The 24,460-nt window shown below is 44.0% G+C and overlaps 2 protein-coding genes and 1 non-coding gene across 3 annotated transcripts; 1 reads left to right on the top strand and 2 right to left on the bottom strand.

Annotated features, from left to right (window-relative positions):
- Positions 1–1,028: 1,028 nt before the first annotated feature.
- LOC126988245 (integrator complex subunit 11-like) lies at positions 1,029–14,914 on the bottom strand. The gene is made up of 14 exons (XM_050846289.1): positions 14,708–14,914; positions 12,802–12,886; positions 11,939–12,134; positions 10,677–10,793; positions 9,837–9,935; positions 8,805–8,926; positions 7,657–7,828; positions 7,098–7,316; positions 6,081–6,194; positions 5,080–5,211; positions 4,337–4,567; positions 3,793–3,935; positions 3,184–3,313; positions 1,029–2,048 (listed from the first exon to the last, which is right to left on the bottom strand). Exons 1-14 carry the CDS (start codon positions 14,733–14,735, stop codon positions 1,992–1,994), a joined length of 1,845 nt encoding a protein of 614 aa, XP_050702246.1. The 5' UTR covers positions 14,736–14,914; the 3' UTR covers positions 1,029–1,991.
- Positions 14,915–19,341: 4,427 nt separating this feature from the next.
- On the top strand, positions 19,342–23,379 carry LOC126988246 (uncharacterized). Its single transcript, XM_050846290.1, has 4 exons — positions 19,342–19,374; positions 19,913–20,016; positions 21,131–21,315; positions 22,663–23,379. Exons 3-4 carry the CDS (start codon positions 21,228–21,230, stop codon positions 23,304–23,306), a joined length of 732 nt encoding a protein of 243 aa, XP_050702247.1. The 5' UTR covers positions 19,342–19,374; positions 19,913–20,016; positions 21,131–21,227; the 3' UTR covers positions 23,307–23,379.
- A 625-nt stretch (positions 23,380–24,004) lies between these two features.
- Trnaa-cgc (transfer RNA alanine (anticodon CGC)) lies at positions 24,005–24,076 on the bottom strand. The gene has a single exon. It is a non-coding gene; the product is annotated as a tRNA-Ala (tRNA).
- Positions 24,077–24,460: the final 384 nt, after the last annotated feature.

Here is a 24,460-nt window from a genome sequence, read left to right on the forward strand (position 1 = left end):
TCCTGGTATGAGAAAACAAGGATGCAATCTTAGTAACCAACACCAGAGGGCATAACCAAGTGCCTACAATGTCTCATCTTCACCACCCCACGGCACTTGAAGATCTAACATGACAAGTTAACCCTTTTCCTGCGATCTAATTTAAAAATAATTAACACCTCAGCGCGGAGCATAAAAAAAGTCCCTCAATAGGTAAAACTTTGCTTCCTGAACACAAGTATATAAATATTGTAATGCTACATTTCTCACCTAAGTAATCAGCATCTTGCAGAGTAATATTTGCAATACATTCATCGTTTTGTTTACCATATGTAGTTTTTTTTCTTAAGATCCCCTTCCTGACAAGCAACCCCAGTTTTCAGCTGAGGTCCCAAGTGGATTGCCTACCATGGCTAATGAGTCCCACCGCCCTGGTTTGTTGTTGAAGTTGTCCTTCTCCCTGGTGGATTGTCTACCATGGCTACGAGCCCCTCCTGCCCGGGTTGGATAGGTGAAGTGGCAGGGTGTTTCCACACACTGGTGGGCCACACATACAACACTCCTGGGGCTCCAACCTGCTCTAAGATCCTCCTGAGATTTAGCCTTGGACTGCGAGGTCCCAGTTACTAAGGGTGCCACAAGGAGGCACTCTCAAGGTCTTGACAAGGAAGGGGCAGTGTACCAGCAGAAAGGACTTACACACTGCCTTATTTTTTATGGAACTATCTGGCAACTGCAACTGAAAGCAAGAGATGGCAAGCAAGCTCCTGCCTCACTACAGCACTAAATGCATTTCCTGCCTGGTGTGGAGGCTGTGGAACAGTTACAATGGAAAATTCATTTACTGGAGCTCAGAGGAGAAAACCTCACTCGCACTTCCTGACGTGTCAATTCTTATGACCTTTCTAGGCTTCACATCTCAGTGGTGGAGGAAGACGAGAGTGGCAAAAATAAAGAGCCTCGACACCAACAGGACCTGAAGGTGAAGCAAACTCCTGCAATGGCTGTAACCTTAACCACTAAGATGTGAGGGAAATCATACAATGCACTTCCAGTTTGGAAAAGGAATTTGATAACAAATATAATCATCATCCTTAAATATACGGGCAAATATGAACAGCATATTGGCACATCTGGACATGACAGTCCTGTGCTGAATCTTCTCTGATACAACATGAAGTGAAGAGAGATTCTTTTGTTCTGCAGCCACCAGTGTCTTCATACAACCTCACTGTTGCTGGCCTCTGGTAACATGTTTGGTCCAGTGCTCCCAGTGCCAACTATACTAAGTGGATGAGAGGTCAGAGCACAGTAGAGTGGCTTCTAAGTTAAAGTTCCACTCATGAATGATTTTTCATGTACTGTGGAGCAGCTGATCATCCACACACTATCCACCAGCCCTAACTTCAGCAGTGAACACTCAGGAGAATCAAAGAGAAGTACCACGACTCACACAACTGAAGGAATTTCATGTCACTTTGATCGAGCACACACGTCACCAACTTTCCAATCATCTTTTTAGCTGTAGACATGTGCACAAATTTCTTCAGGAGATCCACTGCCAACAGCAGAGGATAAGGTCCCGCAGCCTGACAGGAGTGAACTGAAGGATTTGCTCAGGGCCTTGAAGTGCCCATCTGAGCTTCCCCTGAGGAGTCTTGAAAGGTGCTCAGGAAGGGAGGTTGAAAGGAAAATGTGATACAGCTTCCCATAAATGTGAAGGAAGACATTACTCATAAAAAAAAATCCACCTATGCCATTAGAGAATAGAGCTTAAGTTCCTCAAGATGGCATTTGCAATAACCCTTCCCCCTAAAAAGAGAGAGGCTAGCTGTGGCAAGTAACTGATATATGAGCCACATAAAACTGGATTACGGTGGATGACCAAGGAGAGCTGAGCAAACGTATCACTCGGTTTGAGGTGGTATGTAGAGTGGGGCGGCTGACGAGTGGGGAAGGTGGGCAGCAGAGGAGGATGGCAGAGGTTGGGGTAGAGGGTTGCTGGGCGTGGGTCATTTCTTGTAGTTGGCTTTGATGATCTCCAGCAGCTTGCTTCCCAGAGCCTCATCCTGAAAACACAGATTAAGGAGTCAGGGGATTGCAGGAAACAAGACGACGATGAAATATGAGACTGCAATGAGGCAAAGATTGAGGTGGAGCGGGCACATCACGAACAGAGAGGAAAACTTTTGTTTAGTTGGCGCAACATCTGTGGTCATATGCCGGAGAGAGACAGAAGGGGAAGGAATTATAGGAGAAGGGAACAGATCCAGGAGACGGGACACAACCCCCGATTAATACTTGGTATCCATTCACTGCTGGGTGGACAGGGGTGTAGGGTATCGGAAAAGCTGCCCAAACTTTTCCACTCTTCCCGGGAATCGAACCCAGGCTCTCTCAGTTGTGAGCCGAGTGTGCTAACCACTGCATCACGAAGCCCCTAGAAGAGAGAGGAAGGCCATGTACTCAGAAAAGCTGCATTGGTGGAGGTATAAAGGAGGAGATTAACTGGAGGACCAAAGAAGACCTGGAGACACTTTGTGAAGGAAGACATGAGAAGGATGAACATCACAGAGGAGAGAGTTTACGATTGTCAGGGGTAGGGGAGACTCATAGCCCGTCCAACCCCACAACGGAATATAAAAACGTTAAACAAAAAGAAGAAGAGATGTCTGTAGTATGAAGAGTGAGCAGAAGCTAAGGACGAGATGGTGGAGGTGAAGGAATAAAGATTGTATGGGAACATTGATGGATGAGTGAATTAGTGGGGCAATGAAACAGGGAGCAAATGAAGAAGACAGAATATGGAAACATGAAAATTATTAGTGAAGGAGGGAATGAAAGGGTAAAAGGTGGAGGAATAAGGGAGGGAAAGTGGAGAGAGAGGGAGGCATGAAAGGAATGAAGTCAAGTGATACATGAATTAAAGATTAACCCATGTAGCAGCGACGGGCCAAACTTGTGCCATGATATACACCCCCCAAAATAGATGATACATAATCTGATCACAAATGCTTTGATATATATTATGAAATGGTTTGTGTGAGGGGTGATTTTTTCTAATTTTTCTCGCTTGGGGGGACCATTAAGAAACATGATCCCCGCTGCTACTGGGTTAAGAAATGGCGGTTGGTACGTTATGCATCCAAGAGCCTCAATTGCAGGTGAGGAGTTTAGAGTGAAAGATACCAGACAAGGACTGACCTGGTGAGTCCACGAGAGGAGGATGTTCTTCCCCGGGTCGTCATTCTCGTCCTGTATGTTGATCACCACCGAGTCGGCCACGGAGAGCTGGTACTCACTCACCACCTGCACCTGCGACGCCCCAAGCTTACTGTGGAAAAGTTTGGAAAGTTTTGTTTAGTCGGCGCAACATCTGTGGTCATATGCCGGAGAGAGACAGAAGGGGAAGGAATTATAGGAGAAGGGACACAACCCCAGATTAATACCTGGTACCCATTCACTGCTGGGTGGACAGGGGCGTAAGGTATCGGAAAAGCCGCCCAAATTTTTCCACTCCACCTGGGAATCGAACCTGGGCTCTCTCAAACAGCAAACTTAGGGTGGACTGACTCACAAGTGCAAAACATCTTGTATGGATAACTGAATATATTTACAAGAAAGACTGCCTCTACCTTACAACAACAACAACATATATTATGGCAAAAACTGAACAACAATAGTATTTTTGTGTCACATTACAGCTGACAATATCTGATACAGCTGTGTTGCTTTTCAGAACAATTCTCTTGAGTACAACAATACAGAATGTTTCAGGGAGCTGTACAAAAGGACAAGATAAGTACGACTCACTGAGAAAGAAGGGTGTGTAGGGAAGAGGTGAGAGCCTGAACAGGGCCGATGTGCTCCACTTCTATCCTCTCGGTGAACCGGAGTTGGTGTGAGACGACCCCGAGCTCCCCCCACGCCTCATTCACACCCAAGATCTTCATGCTCTGAGGGGAGAAACTGAGTGTTAGCACCACAAATGAAACACTATAAAGGGATGACAAACCAAAATGAACATGTGAGGATATGCATCATCATTATCCCCTTGACTGCGGATTTCCTACAAAAAGACATCACCAAGCTACAGGAATGGAACAAAAAGTGGCTGCTACAATTCAATGAAGAAAAATGTAAAGCCATGCAAATTAGGAGGGGAAATCCAGCATACCAATACCACATGGGAAACACTCCACTACCCACCACAGAGGCAGAGAAAGACCTGGGAGTATGTGTTAACAGGCTACCAGTGAAGGCAAAATCCATGCCAATCGCAGTGGATGGGTTAAAGAGGGTACCAAAGGAAAAAGACTCATATAAAAGAACAAAAGGAATCATCACCAGAACTTACATTGTTCTTCATGATGAGGACACCGTGTAGGACCTTCTGCTTCTTGGTGGGGTGTTCCTCTGTCTTCCCTGAGGTGGAGGCAGCCAGGGGGAGGGCCGGCGGGGTGGTGAGGGCCGCAGCAGCCATGGTGTGCTTCAGGAGCGAGAGGGACACTTCCACCTCCAGGTTACTTGAGACAGCGATGTGAGCCGTCTCCCCATTGCCTGGCTTGTAGCAGTTGATGTTGAACTCCTGCAAATGAAAAAAGACAATGACTACTTATTTACATTCCTGGTGTAGGCAGTGGCTGAGTGGTAGCGTGCTGGGCCCACATTCACCGTGTTATGGACGACGCGGGTTCGAATCCCCACGCTACCACCTGGGATTTTTCAGTCACCGCCGAGTGGCTTAAAACTACCCACATGCTGTCCTGAAGACCAGCCATCAACCCGGACTCTTAGAGGAAACCGTCCGAGTGAATCAAGAAGGAGTTCCTGGGGGCAGCATGAGCCAAGAGATGGCGCCACTATAAACACTTGCCTGCGCCATGACGGGCTGGGGACAAACACCATCCAGGCCCCTCAAGAAAGCCTACCAGCACTATAGGCGTTAAAAAAATAAAATAAATAAATAAATAAATAAAAAAATAAAAATACCACTTAACAATGCTTTTTTCATTACACAAGCCCATTCCTCTAACCACCTACATACACACCAATCCCTCCATCCTCCACCAGCCATGACCACCAGCCTCCACCACTCACCTGCATAATCTTCTGACGCAAAAAGTCCATCTTGGCGTTCTCCCCATGCACCAGCAGCACGTTCTTGGGCTCACAGTGCCTCACCAACTGCATGATCCCCTTGGCATCTGCATGGGCGCTGAACGACATGTACTGCGTGGTAAAGGGGAGGAGAAGGAGGAGGCTGTGGTTTATTTGTGTTGGCTATGGAGAGAAGGACAAGGAAGAGAGAGTTCTATATTTTGGACTGAGAAGGTTGGAGGGAGGGTTCTACAATAGATTTTGGAGAAGGTCGAGGGAGGGGAAGAGGAAGAAGTTGAGTTGTTTATATCCTGGTCACGAGAAGGTTAGGAGGGAAGGAGAAAAAGGTTTGTATTTTGGTTTGACAAGTGATAGACAGGACAAGAGGAAGAGGGAGGGTTCTACAATAGATTTTGGAGAAGGTCGAGGGAGGGGAAGAGGAAGAAGTTGGATTGTTCATATCCTGGTCATGAGAAGGTTAGGAGGGAAGGAGAAAAAGAAGTTTTGTATTTTGGTTTGACAAGTGATAGACAGGACAAGAGGAAGAGGGAGGGTTCTACATTAGATTTTGGAGAAGGTCGAGGGAAGGGTAGAGGAAGAAGTAGGGTTGTTCATATCCTGGTGTTGAGAAGATAAGAGGGAGGGAAGGAGAAAAAGAAGGATGTGAGATGCTTGTTAAGAAGTAACCTGCATTGCATTGAACCCACCACCCAGTTCTTGCTCCTCGGGTGGCTATTAATAGAAAATAATCTGGTTACAGGTACAGCCTCAAATTATTTTCTTTATATAATTTTCAGACCACTGGGCTTTGAATGAATGGCTTTTTGCTGTACAACTCAAATGTAAAAGTAACGAATGCATTAACATTTGGGGTGGCTGTTCTGTATGCAAGGTTGAAGGGAGGAATAGGAAATGATTTGAGACACGATATGGAAGAGATAAAGGAGGCCAATGGAGGGAAGGAGATAGAGGTGGAGGGTGTCAGTACAAATATTTCTCACCTCTACACTCAGATTAACCTCCACGCTGGTACGGTTTTCAAAGTCAATCTTCTTGGCCCCGTTGAGGATCTTGTGGCCAACAGTTCCCTGGACACAGTAGCCTGGCATGATGACCTGTAGGGAGGAGAGCCATCGGACTTAACCCAGTAGCAGCAATGGGCCCAATTTGTGGCTTTACCGTGTAGCAGCGATGGGCCCAATTTGTGGCTTTACCGTGTAGCAGCTATGGGCCCAATTTGTGGCTTTACCGTGTAGCAGCGATGGGCCAAATTTGTGGCTTTACCGTGTAGCAGGGATGGGCCAAATTTGTGCCATGAAATAACCCCCCCCCAAATAGATTATGCATAAACTGATCACAAATGCTTTGATATATATTATGAAATGGTTTGTGTGAGGGGTGATTTTTTCGCGTTTTTCTCGCTTGGAGGGACCATTAAGATACATGATCCCCGCTGCTACTGGGTTAAACAGCAATATCAGATTTTTTTTCATCCATATTATCCTTGAACATTTTAATACTTTCTCTGTGACTCCATTAACATGTCACAGTCCTATCCTTTGTTATTGATCTTTTTTCTTAAACACTTGTAACACCCATCTCCTCTACCATGCACTTTCAAACCTTTTCCCAAAATCATATTTATGCCTCTTGAAGAAACTACCTTCACCTCTTTGCCTTCAATGAACTGCTGTTTTGCTTTGAAATTACCTCTTTTCACGTAACTGCTCCATTCCATATACATTCAATCTTTCCTTTATTGTACTGCCATGGTGCTCCTTCAGCCTCACACACATGCATGCAACTCTCCATCCCAATCCTAACCCCGCAGCCCACTACCCCATTGACCAGTTTTACGTGGAAATACTAGAGCAGTGATCGCCGCCATTGGTTACGATCAAAACAAACAAAATGACTGAATGCGGCCCCTAGTCACTCCCATCCCCCCACACACACTCAGTTTCTTACCAACACCCACCCACCCACAAGCACAATCGCACCCATGTCCATCTCCTTACCATGTTGCTGGGGTTAGGTGCCCACTTCTTGAATATGGCGAGGGAGAGGCCGGCGTGGAGCATGCCCGGCGTGGCGAACACTACCATGGGGCCGGGGTTGTCCATGTAGGTCTTGTCGAAGGGCTTGATGTGCTTAAAGTCAAACATGTTGCGGTGGACAAAAGTGCGCCGGATCTTCTGGTTGGTCCACGTGATGAACATGCGATAGTACTTGTTGGCCTGGGTGTGAGGAAGGCGGAGGAGGAGTTTACTTATAGATTTAGATTATATGTGTTAACCCAGTAGCAGCGATGGGCCAAATTTGTGTTTACCGTGTAGCAGCGACGGGCCAAATTTGTGCCATGATATAAGCCCCCCAAAATAGATGATACATAACCTGATCACTAATGCTTTGATATATATTATGAAATGGTTTGTGTGAGGGGTGATTTTTTCTTATTTTTCTCGCTTGGAGGGACCATTAAGAAACATGATCCCCGCTGCTACAGGGTTAAGGCCTTTAATTTAGTTACATTCACGTAGTTTTAGTTGCACACCCACGCCCACCACAGCCACCCACCGTCTCTGCCAGCCCCATGGTGAAGTAAACAGGCACTTTGAGGTTCATACGGTCCCAGTAGGTGTCGAGGAGGATGCACAGCTCCTGCACCCGGCCCAGGGCAAACACCGGGATGAGCACCTTGCCCCCGCGCTCCACAGAGTCGTGAACCTTTTTCAGGAAGTCTCGCTCTCTGTGAGGATGATGCCACAGTGGGTGAGGGAGGTAAGGGAGGGATGGGGGTAACTGATTCTATTTCATGCACTAATGCCTCCTCCCTTTGTTCCTACCATCACATTTTTTCCTCTCCCCAGCATATATAACTCTCTCTCTCTCTCTCTCTCTCTCTCCATATGTTCCTACTTACACAGAACTGTTCTTAGATATCTAAATTCAATCACTTATCTTCTCTTTCCCAAATCAAATCTTGAACTCTGTCATGCTCTCTGCCCAAACCCTGTATCTGGAAATTCTATGGTCTTCTCTCTTCCCCTTTCAAATACCAATACATTGTTTGAAATTCTCAGTTTAGGCTAAAAAAAACTGCATTATTAGGAAAGATTTGAGGTAATATGTTGGCTTCTTACACACGTTCCGACAAATGCCAAGTGTATATGTATTATGTCTTTTTCCGTTTTAAATGCCTGTTCTCCCTGCCATGCCCACTCTCAACAACAAGCCTTGCATTGTTTTTTTGGCTCTTTTTTAGCGCGTATCAGGTTCTGAGGCTGCAGCAGCATTGGCTCTGGTGAAGCCTTCGGGCAGTGCGACAGATATCTGGGGCAGAGAACACATGCTTGCAAGTGTTGACAACCTGTTGCTTTGTTTTGCTTTTGTTTTGTTTATGTGAAAACATGTGACAATACTGAATGTGAGCAAGAAAAGGAAGGCTCTGCTTGACTCGAAGTGCCAAAATGCACTGAAAAGGTAGAAAAAAGAGAAGAAAATTCGGAAGCTGCCACCAACACCTCACCAACTCCAACCACGTCAACGACCCCCAGTGCCTAGCCAACCCCTGCCTCAGCGTCATTCACTCCCATACGTGACTCACAAGCTTCAGCTGCCGAATTTACACACAGTTTGTTGCCAGAAGAATACAGAGAAACTCATGACCCCCTTTTTCCATTCTTTGCCCTCCTTTCACTATCCTCTCCTCCTCCTTCACTCACCTGCACCGCTTGGAGTCCCTGATGGTGGTCGCATAGGTGGACTCGGAGATGAGGAGGTCTGGCCGGCACTTGTCTATCCAGGCAGCCCCCAGGTGGCGGTCAGGTGTCATGTTGTAGTCCCCCTGTGGTGGTGATGGGGAGGCTGTGTTAACCCAGTAGCAGAGACGGGCCAAATTTGTGGCTTTACCGTGTAGCAGCGACGGGGCAAATTTGAGCCATGATATAAACCCCCCCAGAATAGATGATGCATAATCTGATCACAAATGCTTTGATATATATTATGAAATGGTTTGTGTGAGTGATGATTTTTTCTCATTTTTCTCGCTTAGAGGGACCATTAAGAAACATGATCCCCGCTGCTACCGGGTTAAGGACTGTGTGGTGGGGGATGATGTTGAAGAGGAGGTTGTATGATATGTGCACAAGACAAACAGCTATTTAGATGCTGATAGGAAATATGAAGCAATTTGGTGGTCTTGTGTGTGTATAATAAAAGTGTAATAAGTGGTTTAATTGAGTGAGGAGGCTGTTAGGCTGAAATTTTATACAGTATCACCTAAAAACAACTTATCCAAGACAAAAATGAAAATAAACAGAACTAGTAGCTCAGTGGTAGAGCTCTGCGATTCCAGGCTTCCGGTCTGGTAGGCGGAGGTTTGAGTCCTGCTCAGGCCTGGGATTTCTCCATTGGCAGAGGAGCGGTTACTGTCCCACCTTAAGGGCGATGGGGTGTGTGGTGTGTGAAGGTCCTGGCAGTACCCAGAGATCGACTATAATGAGCTTGCTCTGGTTGGGAGGGTACTTGCTGGCAATGACGAGTCCAGCTTGTAATCAGGCCATGGTGAATTACATGCATACACACACACACACACACACACACACACACACAAAGAAAGAGGTAAGGGGACCGAGGGATGATTTGAGGAAATTCATAAACATCGTCAATGATCTGAAGAAGAAGCGTAAGCAATAGACTACAAATAGGTAAATACACTCATACACTCACACACACACAAAAAAAAAACCACTTACTGTATACACGAGGCTCTGCTGGCCCACACGAATATGGAACATGGCTGCTCCCAGTACGTGACCAGCATAATACGCCTTGATCTCCAGGTCTGCATCCACCTAGGGAGAGGAAAGGGAAAGGAGTATATAGCATGGTATACACTTCATAATATACTGAAATTAAGGCATAAAGATTGAGATATGTAAGAGGAAAAATAGTGGTTGAGGATAAAAACAATCACACAATGAGAATGATTACTTTTTAACCCGGTAGCAGCGATGGGCCAAATTTGTGGCTTTACCGTGTAGCAGCGACGGGCCAAATTTGTGGCTTTACCGTGTAGCAGCGACGGGCCAAATTTGTGGCTTTACCGTGTAGCAGCGACGGGCCAAATTTGTGGCTTTACCGTGTAGCAGCGACGGGCGCGACGGGCCAAATTTGTGGCTTTACCGTGCAGCAGCGACGGGCCAAATTTGTGCCATGATATAAACCCCCCAAAATAGATGATGCATAAACTGATCACAAATGCATTGATATATATTATGAAATGGTTTGTGTGAGAGATGATTTGTTCTAATTTTTCTCGCTTAGAGGGACCATTAAGAAACATGATCCCCGCTGCTACCGGGTTAAGTGTGCATACAGGACTGATGTGACAAAGACAAATGAAGATGTAAAACTGTATAGTGACCTTTTCCTGAGTGTTGTGTGCTTGGAGGGTGGATGTGGGAAAGACGAATGAAACTGTAAAACTGTATAGACATTTTTCCAAGTGTTTTAACCCTACCCTCGCTGCTACCGGGCTAACTACAGAAAATGAAAAATAAACTGGTGGAGATCAATGAGGGTAAGGGGCTCACCTGGACGGTTTCATGCAGGGAGACGGTGATCACCTTCTTCATGCAGTCCTTGATCATGCTGGAGGTGAAGAAGTTGGTTTCCCCCTTCCTCTCTACTGCCACTTTCCTCATGTCCTCCTGCAAGTGGTTAAACAGTAAGTAGGTGGTTAGCTGACACACACTTTAAATGCCTCTTTAACCGTGTATCAGCGACGGGCCAAATTTGTGCCATGATACAAACCCCCCAAAATAGATGATACATAATCTGATCACAAATACTTTGATATATATTATGAAATGGTTTGTGTGAGGGGTGTTTTTTTCTCATTTTTCTAGCTTGGAGGGACCATTAAGAAACATGATTCCCGCTGCTACCACTGGGTTAGTTTGGTTATGCTGAATAAGGGTAAGTTAGTCAATGTTGCGAGATCTTATATTTGTTATGTATGCCATGATAGTTCAGCCATAATCTCTCCTGTACTAGAGGTGATAATATATATGACATATCGAATAAAATTTACCAGACAGTATTTGAAGAGCCTAGTTTCGATGAATGAGGATTTGAAGCAGAAACATTAGAAAGATAAAGATGGAAAAACAAAAGATGCTGACACTTATGAGAGTAACTGATGTATGGAAATCCATGGGGCCAGATGGAGTAGTGGGATAGATATTAAAAGTGAGCAGAAAAATGAGTGGGTTGTGTTTATGACATTATCAGGAGCTCCCTGAATGAAGGAGATGTACCTGAGGACTGGAGAAATCATTATAGTCCTTCTACATAAAGGAGGAAATATACGACATAATCAACAAATTCATGACTTTAATGCTGAATAAAAGTAGATATGGAGACAGGCCAACAAGTAAAGATTAACTCAAATCCTGTATACTGTTATTATCATTGAGACTGATGAAAGGGCATCAAGGGGAAATGAAAAACTGATATAGACCCAAACTGAGTCTCCTTGATGAGAAGACATGGATATGAAAGAGGAGACTAAGGTCGGTATATAAGACACACTTACTTCTCTACATCAAACTATCTAAAGGTCAAAGAGGGGTGGGGGTCGGGGTTCTAGTGGTTTGTTTCCTTAGACGGTACAGAAGAAAAGGTCAAACTAACCACAGGGTCATAAACTACTGCTGAAAATGCCACACAACCTCTCCTAAAGCCTTGTCAAAAAGGTTCTTAAATAAAATGTCTTATAATACGACCTTATCAGTGCATATAACTATAATGCACACCACTATAAAATATTATGACAAGGCTAATTGATACATACCAGCAAAACAGGACAGAGGGCCTTGGTGGGCTGGGTCATGTAGATGGGGCCGCTGTAGCCCACCATCTCCGTCATGTAGGGCAGCGCGCCGCAGTGGTCCAGATGGAAGTGGCTGATGATCACACAGTCCAGGAACTCTGTCAGTGGACCCTCTGTGATGTAAGAGAAGTCTGGGAACCGTCTTTCATCATTGAACCTGCAAGACAAGGTTGTGTGATTTCTTCAATGTTCTCTTAGCAAACATTATAACACCACTTGTGTTTTCACTATACATATCTACCATCTTAATCAAATCAATGTTTGGTGAATTCTACAATATTTAAACAGAACAAGAGTTGTTCTATATATTCAAGGCAAATTTGTATAGCCTAAACGATGGAAAAAAGGGAGAAATACAAGAAGAGCTGAGAGGCTTGATATTTTTTGTATCTGAAATATGAAGTAACACTAAAGGGGTTGGCATTATAGAGTGGGTGAGGTGGTGTGCCTTCCCAGAGTATGCCCCTATTGATAGATTGATTGACAAGGTTGCCGATAACAATAATGAAAGAAACAAAGAGTAGCTCCAAGAATGATGCAGGCCTGAGAGGAGAGGTCAAAAAGCTTAAGATGGCCTGCACTAAACGAAAGGAGGCAAAGGTGATTTTAATATGATGCATTGCTCAAAGAACATAAAGAAGAGTATAGCTTCAACAAATGAGATGACATTAATACACAAAAATTAAAGAAAAGCAATGCAATGAACAAGTAAACAATACCACAAAACAGCAGCTTGAATTATGCCTGGTAAAACAAGGTAAGAATAACTAACTACCCCCTCCCCACCCACCCCCACACCCACACACACACCCACACACACTCACCCCATGTGCATCCCACAGTCCAACATGATGTTCTTGCCGCCCGTTGTCACCAAAATGCAGCTTCGCCCCACATCCTGCCCAGCACCTGAAGACATAATCAAAGGAATGAGTGGAAAGTTGAATGGATGTGTAACTTTGGAGTTGGATCACAGAGAGCATGAAGGAATAGCATTAGTGACCTGCAGGAAAATTCTGATGCCAGTAAAATCTATGTGAGTATAAGGCAAATGTTATTGCTCAAAGAAGAGGTAATCCGGCACAAGATAATATCTGATAAAGTGAAACCTTTTTGACAATTATCATATGAAGGGTTTGCGGGCAAGCCAAATACCTGATGGTTGATGGCACTGTATGTAAGGTTGATAAAGTGGAAAAGGTCAAAAAGCCAATAATTTGAGAAAAGAAACTAATAATGATTCTGTATTTGCAGGAGACATTATGTATGTGCTAGTGGTCTATGAAATATAATTTTCATCACCTTGAACCAAGCGTTAGGCGTATTTGCTGGTGGTGCTAAACACTCGCTGCTAGCTCCACCCGCACTCAAATCTCCTGCGTATGAGTGTCCCAACACTAATTCTCACAACACAGGATTCCAATTGAGTGGGTTCTTCACAAAATTTGGTGGGAAATCATATCAGCCCAGCGCGGCAAATCTACGGACGAGTAACTGGTGGATGTTCTTGCCCAATATAGTTGCATTTTTGCATAGCTTCACTTGACTGATTCTTTGACCAAATAGTTGTAAATATTGCAGTTGGCAATACTCCCTTGCCAGAATCTGAAGGAAAGATGTCTGCAGTTCCCTCAATATGGCTGATCATCCCGCACGCACTGACGTAAATGTTAACATTCAACACTCCCTGAACGTGCAAGTACGTTTGCAAGAGAGGCATACCTAACCGACTCCTATAGATATGGACCTCCTCTTTCCAATGGTGTTTTTGTTTTTTAGATGTGATGAATAGTTTTGAGATACGGAGGTTAAAAGAGACCCCCCATTGGGCTGCCCCACTGCTCGTGAGGGGACAGTCGCGTCTGCACCGCGCGCAAAGGAAAGGGTTAAGCCACTCGGCGGTGACAGAAAAATCTGTGGTGGTAGCGTGGGGATTCGAACCCGCATCGTCTATCACGCGGTGAATGTGGGCCCAGCACGCTACCACTCAGCCACTGTCTACCCAATATATATAGCATAAGGGGTAACAATTCAATTATCCTTGCTCTCTCTTCGTAAGAACTTGATATTTAACCATATTTATTATTTTTGGAGGGTACAGAGTATAATGTCCCCCCCTAACTCAATTTTTTTTTTTAACCAAGGGAATAGTACGAAGAGGAAGTGGGTTAGTGGTGAAGGTTCAGGTGGGGAATAGAAAAGACAGCAGGAGTGAACAGTTGTATGGTGTAAGTTCGTTAGTTGTTCTGGTGTTGTTATTATTTATCGGGCACCTCATTCCCCCTGGGCGCCGGCAAACATTTCCTTGCCTAGATTACTTGCTCGTGTGTTTTCTTAGACGCGATGGTTGTGTTTAGGAATAGCACAGAGTAACATTGAGGCATTTCAGCTTGACGTAACATTGAGGCATTTCAGCTTGACGTAACATTGAGGCATTTCAGCTTGACGTAACATTGAGGCATTTCAGCTTGACGTAACATTGAGGCATTTCAGCTTGACGTAACATTGAGGCATTTCAGCTTGACAACACACAGGACGAACAAATCTGACAAAACACGAGACTAACTCAAGGCCTTTACTTATCACTTATCCCCTACTACTGTATCTTTTTAATTTCCTGGTGCTACTTACACATATATCCCTAGCTGTATAATCACGCCCTTCTCCTTCATTGTTTACTTACAACAATAAAATATCAGAAACATCAACCACTCCGCCCTTAAACCTCACCCAGCGGCGTCACTTTAATCTCCGGCATGGTGGTGTTGGGACCCTTGGCGCCGCACGTACAGCTCCGCCCCTGCTCTGCCTTCCTCACGGCCAGGCACGACCCGCCACGCTCATATTTTAAGTACAAAACACGCGGCAAAATCCTCCTCCCGGCCTGGTCAGCCTCTCCCCGCCGCCTTGTTGTTGTGGTCTGGCGCAGCGCTACCAGATTATCGTACTCAGAACATCGTATTTTTCTGTTTCTGACCGATAATAATTGCAGGAAAACATCGATAATTAACCATCTGAACTCTAGTTATAAGTGTATATCGTTATCAGTGTAGGGGAGTTTTGGGCCTCAAGCAGATGAGAAAAGTATGCAGAGTACGACAATCTGGTAACGCTGCTCCTGGCCCGTCTCAGCAGCGGGATCGACGTTGCCAGATTGTCGTACTCGGCGTCTCATTTTTCCCGATTTCAGGCTAAAAAATGTCCCACCCACAAAAGTAACGATGCCTGTTTATATTCATTGCTAAACGTGTTAATAATTTAGCTTTTTTTGCAGTCATTGTGCGTGAGAAATGGGAAAATCTAGTTTGGTGAGTACGATATCGTTAGGGGGATCAACGTTACCAGAGTATCGTACGCATAGCATTGTATTTTCCGGTTTCTGCCCATAAATATTGCAAAACAGAGGATCAATAATTACCGATTTTAACGATAATTATAAATGCATATCGTTATCTTTGTCAGTACTGTAGTTTTTGGTCAGAAATCTACAAAAACAATAGTACGACAATCAGGTAACATTGGGCGGGACGGTCATTTCTACTTTTGAGCTGTTCCGCTTTGTATCGCTTTTTAGATCCTCCTTAATTTGGTGCTCCTTCACACTTAAATCCTTCATTACGCACTCTTAGTCACTTAACTGTACACTTATTTACTTGCAACAATAAACTATCGATCACTCATCAATCAATCACTTATATACAAATTCATCCTGCACTCAGCTTTTATTTTCTGCTAGGTACACTTTGCTTCCACTTAATTTGCTTTTCTATTTTCTTTGTTTTCTTTACTTAAATTTACATTCTGGGGTTTTCTCTTTGCATTTCTCTTTTCTGTCCTTTCCATTTTCGACTTCTTGTTATGCCAAAATTTACTTAAGTACTGGAAAAAATAGAAATTATGGCGAATAAGTAGTTTTAAGTATTATAAGTATATATATAAGTGTGTTCCACGCGGTGACGGCTCCTGGGGACACTTAAACTTACTTATAATATACTTAAAACTACTTATTCTCCCTAATTTATATTTTTCCCGTACTTAATTAAATTTTTGCATTACATTCTTTCATAGACAAGACCCGAGATTGACATTGAAGAAAATAGAATTATAGAAGAGCAATTAAATTTAAGTCAGTTGTATAGCAATTAAAGTGTACAGAACATATCTCAGTGCAGGGTGACGTGTATAAGTGTGCAGAGTTAAGTAAATAAGTGTGCTTAGTAAAGTAAGTGTATATAAGTACCGAGGAGGACCTTTAAAAGCGATGCGATAAAGCGGACCAAATCAAAAGGTGTTGGGTTGGCACGCCTGGCGGAGGTAAACAAACCCACAGCGCGGGGTCTCGAGGGTGTTGGCACGCCTGGTAGAGGTAAACAAACCCAAAACGCGGGGTCTCCAGCCTAACTAGACCCATTAAACACCCACGAAGAAGAAGAAGAAGAAGATGGTGGTACAGTTGATGCCGCTGGACTCATAAAACACCCAAGAAGAAGAAGAAGAAGAAGAAGAAGGTGGTTTTGTTGATGCCGCTGGACCCATAAAACACCCAAGAAGAAGAAGAAGAAGAAGAAGGTGGTTTTGTTGATGCCGCTGGACCCATAAAACACCCAAGAAGAAGAAGGTGGTTTTGTTGATGCCGCTGGACCCATAAAACACCCAAGAAGAAGAAGGTGGTTTTGTTGATGCCGCTGGACCCATAAAACACCCAAGAAGAAGAAGGTGGTTTTGTTGATGGCGCTGGACCCATAAAACACCCAAGAAGAAGAAGAAGGTGGTTTTGTTGATGCCGCTGGACCCATAAAACACCCAAGAAGAAGAAGGTGGTTTTGTTGATGGCGCTGGACCCATAAAACACCCAAGAAGAAGAAGGTGGTTTTGTTGATGGCGCTGGACCCATAAAACACCCAAGAAGAAGAAGGTGGTTTTGTTGATGCCGCTGGACCCATAAAACACCCAAGAAGAAGAAGGTGGTTTTGTTGATGGCGCTGGACCCATAAAACACCCAAGAAGAAGCTAACTAGCCCCATAAAACACCCAAGAAGAAGCTAACTAGCCCCTTAAAACACCCAAGAAGAAGCTAACTAGCCCCATAAAACACCCAAGAAGAAGCTAACTAGCCCCATAAAACACCCAAGAAGAAGCTAACTAGCCCCATAAAACACCCAAGAAGAAGCTAACTAGCCCCATAAAACACCCAAGAAGAAGCTAACTAGCCCCATAAAACACCCAAGAAGAAGCTAACTAGCCCCATAAAACACCCAAGAAGAAGCTAACTAGCCCCATAAAACACCCAAGAAGAAGCTAACTAGCCCCATAAAACACCCAAGAAGAAGCTAGCTAGCCCCATAAAACACCCAAGAAGAAGATGCTGGACCAGGTACCCATCCTCTAATTACCTGCCAGCCTCACCTCGCCCTCTCCCCACACTCTCCCGGGTAGTGCATATTCCCAATCTCTCTGCGGGTGTGTGATTCCTAGGCTGAGTGAAGACGCTCGGCTGTATCTTCGAAACTGGAAATTACTCTCATTGCGATTCCCACTCAAAATTACCATGTGTGACTCCATTTAAACCTAACCTAACGTAACCTGCCCTGTTCAAGAGTGGGCGCCACCGTACAGAGGAGGGAAATACGCTTCCCGGGTCAAGACTTCTTCAACGCATCCTTCCATGTCTCGTCCCCTAACCTATTTCAATTGCATGGGAGGTTAAGACTTGCATCTTGTATGGCTCCCATCTTAAAATCATCTTGAGCTTGGACTTTCACAAAATGTTCTTATTTAACCCTCTCATTGTGCATAGTGCAGGATGCGACTATCCCCTCAGGCGCTGTCGGGTAGCCCAATGGGGGGTCTCTTTCAGCCTCTGTATCTCAAAAACTATTCATCACAGCTAAAAACCAAAAACACCACTGGAAAGAGGAAGCCCAGATCTATAGGAGTCGGTTATGTATGCCTCTCCTGCAAACATACATGCACGTTCAGGGAGTGTTGAACGTACTTAAGTCATGTGAAAACGTTTTAGTCCACAAAAAAAATGAAACACGTCAAATTTTAACATACCCGAAACCACTGAACAAACCGTACTGCCCTGAAATTGGGCATTTTGTTTATCATGAGTGTATTTTTACCAAAATATCCAAAAACACAGCTAATGCCCCTCACCCACAATCCCACCTCTCCTGCTCCCACTAAAGCTGGAGTCAAGATTTTCAGCATCAATCATAGTTAAGTTCAAGGTAAGCCAAATATAATGAAATCAAAATGGCCCTAATCAAAGGGTTAGTATTGGAGTAATAAACCTGCCTGCATTGATTGAACTTGGTCAAGGACCCACACTGCCCCGTACCCTTACACACTTTCTCCTCCAGTGCCCAAGGTACCACTCTATACACTGTTCATAAAACCTCCCAGACCAACAGAGGCGGGCGTGGTACTTTTTCTGGAGTAGTGCGGTTGCAGTAGTGCAGTCCCATTTTTTTCTTTCTCAGTGCGGTACGCGGTGTGCGGTACTGCGGTGGTGGTAGTCAAAATAAAAAATACGTCCGTGCCTATCCTGGCTATCCAAACAAAGGAAACATGCTTAAAATAGTGCAATTGTCTTGGGTTGAGCGACGAACAGATTTACTCCGAGTTATTCGCGTTTGGTATTGAGGATATGTTAGCAACTTATCAGACATGTCTGATGATGATTCAGCAACTAATAAAAAATATGTAAAACTGAGTAAGAGAATTTTGAACACTAACTGAAAAGTAAGAATGATTGAATCACTGATTCTGATGACTGAAACCAATTGACTGATCGAGTCCGATTCACTGTAAAATAAAAAATAAAAATAAACATTTCTGTGAGCATGCCGCACTGCAAATGTTGTCTTCGATAGTTTTCAAAGTACCGCAATAAAGTACCACAAGGTATTTTAGTGCTGTCCGTGGTAGTGCAGTATTTTCAGAAAATATGCGGTAGTGCGGTACTTTTTTTGTGATGCGGTACTACCGCATTAAGTACCGCACTTGCCCACCTCTGCTAACCAAGCTTCATATCCACAGACCATGACTAGAAGACCTACTTGGCAGTGATGCCCTCAGCCCTGGTATTGCCTTCCAAGTCCCTAAAGCTCTGAGGAAGAAGATTCATCTAGAATGAGCCAATCCACGTCTTCCTTCCTCCTTTCCTCTACCCGAGAAAAGGCAGCCTCCCTCTCCAATGCTCAGCGACAGACGCTGATGGATATTGTCTCTTCAAAGGAGGTCATTCATGAAATGTACATGAGCCATGAAGTCGTGGTACAGAAGCGAGCAGCTTGGAGGGAGGTGGCTGAAGAATTCAACATGTGCTACCCCTCAGATGAGCCCTTGACCGTGAGGAGGCTGAAGCGAGCTTGGGAATACTCAAAGAATCGGTAAGAGAGTTTGTATCCATATTGGCTGTGCATAAAGCAGCAGGTTTTGTTGTGTTATAGAGTGCATCCATACTTGGTTGTGTAAAGTCTGTGATCAGCTCACTTTAGAAGTAGGGTAATGTAATCTTGTATCCTTGTGCATCAATGTGTTGCTTGCGTGATTCAGTAATTAGTCTTCATACAATTATCTTTCCACAACTGTTTAGTTTGTTTTTTGAGATGAAGTTTTGTGTGTTATGAAAGAATCTGACATTCATCGTCTTCTGAAGTTCATGTTTTATATAAGTTCTGAAAAATTTCAAATGAATTAAATCTGTCTGCCAAGTAACTGCTTATCTAGTGACTGTTTGAGAGGCAAGGGAGCGAACATGCTGGTTATAGTTTTTGGTGAACGAGTTAATATTATTACTGTTGGCAGCCTCTTCCGGCAATTCGTTCCACTTGTTTTAGGGAGTTACTGTTTCATGTGGTGTGTTAGGATGAGGTGGAGAAGGTAATGAAAGCATGTATTTATCTATTTGTATTTACCTATTTGTAGTCTGCCGGGCCCGAGCTAAGTTCTAATAGTCCCGTCTCCATATCTACATTCATCCAGCCTTTCCTTCATTTGCTGGACACTGGTCGCCTCCACCACCTCCTCCTGTAAGCTGTTCCTTGTGTTAACACTTCTATGTGTTGTGAAAAAAAACAAAAAAACAAAAAACACCTCAAAAAGGTTCCTTTATTAAGTTTCTTTCCATGCCCTCTCAGCCCCTGCGTTCTTGCAGTTGAGAAGAGATCATCTCTATCCACCTCATCAAACTTATTTACCAACTTTACAGCATGATCAGATTTCCTCTCTCCCTTCTTTGTTCCAGTGTTGTCAATTTCATCTCCTTCAATCTGTCTTCATACGTCATATTTGAGAGTTCTGGGACCATTTCAGTTGCAATTCTCTGTATCCTTTCAAAATTTCTGATATCCTTTTTGTGAGGCAACCACACACGTGCAGCATATTCAAGTTTTGGTCTTATCAATGTCGTTATTATTTTTTCATAATTTATTTGTCCATAAAATGGATTGATACACTTATATTTTGCATCATCCTGTAGGTTTCTCAAAACAGCTTGTTTATGTGTTTTTCTGGGGATAGTGTGTCTTGCATCGCTACTCCCAAATCTTTTTCTTCAAGTACCACCTTTAAGTTTTCTTTTCCCATCCTGTATGTTTTCCTTGGTCTTTTTTTACTTTTCCCCATTTCCATAACGTGGCATTTGTTGATTAGACTGGTGAATGCACTCTACAGAAGCATCTGTATGTATTAGGATAGTTTATACACTGATGTACTAAGTTGATGACATCAGCTTTTTGTTAACGATCCTGTGCTGTCAGTTTTAGGGGTCGCTGACACCACGGGTTATGCTGTCAAATTTTCACCCATCATCAACTTTTCAATTTTTCCATATTTAATTTTCAATGATTTTGTAATAGAGGAGAGCACATTTAGATCAAGGAACGCTGAACGGGGCACCGTGGTGAAGAGTGTGGGCTCTGCAGGGAGTGTGACTGTGTGTGTGTGTGTGTGTGTGTGTGTGTGTGTGTGTGTCCAGAGTGGAGAGAAGCTTTAAATAAAAATTGCCACCAACACTTTCCCCAACAAGGCCCAGAGGGAATTGTTCTCCAGGCACCCGTCCACAGGACCATTTTTCCTCATTACATAAACAACAGTGAGTTCATGTATATGTAATGTATTTATTAGTGCTTCTTTGTATTTCAGAGACAAAAGAGAATGGGAAAACTATGCCAAACAGTTAAGAGAAAATGGTGTAGCTCCTCCACCAACCGTCAAAAAGTCTCAGCCAAAGGTGCGGCCAATGTCCAGCAGCATGCTGGCTCACTACGCTGACAACCAGTACGACAGTTTCCTCCGTGACATCCCTGACCCAGCGGACAGAACATCTGGTGAGTCATCTCGCTTTTTTTTATATTTTTTATTGGCCAATGGTGGCAGTAGGCTTCTTGCTTGGCTCATGCTGTCCCCTGGAGCTCAACCTGATCCTCTTGAGAGTTTCACTAGAGTTTGGGTTGACAGGTGGTCATCAGGACAGCTTGTGTGTTGTCTTAGGCCACTCTGCTTTGACTAAAATTGATCAGCTTGTATACCGGTGGGCGGGACTTAAACCCGGGTCGTCCAGGACACTGTGCCTGTACACTGATGTTACGTCCCAAGCCGAAAGGTAGTTGAGTAAATTATGATGCACAATTGTCTAGGAGCGAAAGGTTAGTACAACGGGGGTCCAGCTGGCTGACGAAACACAACCAGAAAGTTACGAGAGAAAAAAATCACAGCAATTAAATAACCTGGTTGATGATGAGGATGTTTTTTTTACTACAGCAGAGGAGTCCGTTCAAGGGCATAAAAAAGGTAACAAATGTGGAAAAAAAGCCCACTACTCACTGCTCCTATAAAGAGTTAGAGGAGTGGCCGAAAGAGAGGTCAGTTTCGGGAGGAGAGGTGCCCTTTTTGAAGTCAAGTTTGTTGTCTTGCCTGGCTTGAGTCTAGTGTTGCACATATTATTTATTATTATATTAGATAAACGTATGAAATTATCTGAATCTGTGATAAAATTATAGTTAGTTCATCTGCTTTGCCCCCACTCCTTCCCTTCAATTCCCGGGCGGAGTGGAAAAATTTGGGCGGCTTTTCCGATACCCTACGCCCCTGTCCACCCAGCAGTGAATGGGTACCAGGTATTAATCGGGGGTTGTGTCCTGTCTCCTGGGATCTGTTCCCTTCTCCTATAACTCCTTCCCCTTCTGTCTCTCCGGCATATGACCACAGATGTTGCGCTGACTAAACGAAACTTTCCAACTTTCCTTCCCTTCAAAGCTTTCTTTACTTCATCTACTGTTACATTGGGAGCTTCCAGGCTCAGCGAATCATTTTCTTCACCACCATCCTCCTGCTCACCCTGGTCATGGTATAATTTAACATAGAATTTATTGCAACTCTAAAGCTACCTCAGTAATAATATCTGTGACATTTCCATTTGCATCTTTTAGAGCAAAAGATTGAGATTTGTCACTCCCCACCTTCTATCTTCTCTTGGTTGTTTTCACGCTTCTGCCATTCCTTAACACCTTCTCTTCGGGGTTCTGCTTATGGGCACGGTATGGTGTATGAGAAGCCTACACTTTTAAAACTATGTCAGGAATTAGGTGTCCGATGTCAAATATTTTTAGTCATTAATGAATGCAGTGATACTCAAAGGGCATGAGTCTATGTTATGATGTATTTTCCTTTACCAGGGCTGAAGGTCAAGGAGTGGTTGGCTTCACCCAGCAGCCAACACCAGAAGGACTTGGGGGACTTCACTGGTCAGGAGGAAGCCAGTAGAAAAGGGACAGTGAGTAACATGGAAGATGATAAGGCCAGTGCAGGTGCTGAGGATGGGTACAGCCAGGAGGAGGACAATGTGGTTCCCCAAAAGAAGCAGAAATGTAGTAATGGTAAAGACCCTCCATCCATTAGCAAGAATTGTGCCAAACAAGACAATAGACGCGTTGCCAAGAAACCATCGCTAGAACCCACAAAGCCTCCGCAGAAAGCATTCTATATAGTAAGGAAAGAGCCTCTGGAAAGCAACAAGAAGGAAGAAAAGTCTCCTGACCCCACTGACCTGTTCTTTCAGAGTATTGCAGCCACTATCAAGAGATTTACTCCCTATCATCAAAGTTTATGCAAAAGTAAAGTTTTTGCAGTCGTCTCCGAGATAGAGATGAAAGAAATATTGGAGCAAGATCCATCTGCAGCATCAGTCCTGGCAACTCCTGACTACACAGCGGGAGACTCCACATTACAGAACTCTCAGGCAATGGACTCCTCACCATCATTAACAGCTGACCATTCAGAGGAAGCCTTGGAGTTTAAGTTTCAATACGAGGAGCTCTAAACACTTGAAACACACAAACACAAATGATTCCCCTTATGTAATATTTGTATTCTAAGTAAATTAACAAAAGTAATGCATGGAGTTTGATGTTCATCTACCGTCTGACTACAGCCCGACTTTGCTACAAGTAACGGGCCAAATTTGTGGCTTTACCGTGTAGCAGCGACGGGCCAAATTTGTGGCTTTACCGTGTAGCAGCGACGGGCCAAATTTGTGCCATGATATAAACCCCTCAAAATAGATGATACATAAACTGATCACAAATGCTTCGATATACATTAGGAAATGGTTTGTGTGAGTGATGATTTTTTCTCATTTTTCTCGCTTAGAGGTACCATTAAGAAACATGATCCCCGCTGCTACCGCGTTGAATCAAATTAATTGAGAATCTTATGAATGATATATCTAATACTTGCTGGACCTCTAATTATCTAAAGTTGCTATACACCAAACTGCCCGAGAAGCCTTGCCCCGTCTATCATAACTGTGGGAGCTGATTGGTTGGGAAAGTTGGAAAGTTTCGTTTAGTCGGCGCAACATCTGTGGTCATATGCCGGAGAGAGACAGGAGGGGAAGGAATTATAGGAGAAGGAAACAGATCCCAGGAGACGGGACACAACCCCCGATTAATACCTGGTACCCATTCACTGCTGGGTGGACTGGGGCGTAGGGTATCGGAAAAGCCGCCCAAATTTTTCCACTCCACCCGGGAATCGAACCCGGGCTCTCTCGGTTGCGAGCCAAGTGTGCTAACCACTGCACCACGAAGCCCCCGTGATTGGTTGGGTGAAAGGAGGTCATTTTTACCTTTGAGAGAGGGGGAGGGAGGCGTTGGAGCTTCTGGACCAATTTAGTGTATGGAGATTATATTTTTTTTATAGTTTTAATTCTGTCGCCTCCCTGAATGATCAAATAACTTCAATAAGCGAGCACAGAGTTGCATCTAAAAAGGTTCCGATCCAGACCTAAGTTAAAGTATTGTGTTTAGGGGAGTGTGAGGCAGCTTGTAACTGTAAGCAGATTGTATAAAAACTATCATTGTTGGTCACATGAGCATACAAGAGAGTCCTGTAGTTCTTATATCTAAATTAGTGCTCTAGGCGGCTTTTTTTTACAGCAGAGTCAGTTCAAGGGCATAAAAAAGGTAATAAATG

The sequence above is a fragment of the Eriocheir sinensis genome, chromosome 68, assembly GCF_024679095.1.
Source record: "Eriocheir sinensis breed Jianghai 21 chromosome 68, ASM2467909v1, whole genome shotgun sequence".
In the NCBI taxonomy this organism is placed as follows: Eukaryota; Metazoa; Arthropoda; class Malacostraca; order Decapoda; family Varunidae; genus Eriocheir; species Eriocheir sinensis.

Coding starts and splice junctions, on each gene's coding strand:
- LOC126988245 (XM_050846289.1), bottom strand. CDS start 14,735: ATGCCGGAGATTAAAGTGACGCCGCTGG. Junction 10,794..11,938: donor CCCTCTGTCCTGTTTTGCTG/GTATGTATCAAT, acceptor AACCACTTGCAG/GAGGACATGAGGAAAGTGGC. Junction 4,568..5,079: donor TGCGTCAGAAGATTATGCAG/GTGAGTGGTGGA, acceptor TTTCATTTGCAG/GAGTTCAACATCAACTGCTA.
- LOC126988246 (XM_050846290.1), top strand. CDS start 21,228: ATGTCCAGCAGCATGCTGGCTCACTACGCTGACAACCAGTACGACAGT. Junction 21,316..22,662: donor CCCAGCGGACAGAACATCTG/GTGAGTCATCTC, acceptor TTCCTTTACCAG/GGCTGAAGGTCAAGGAGTGG.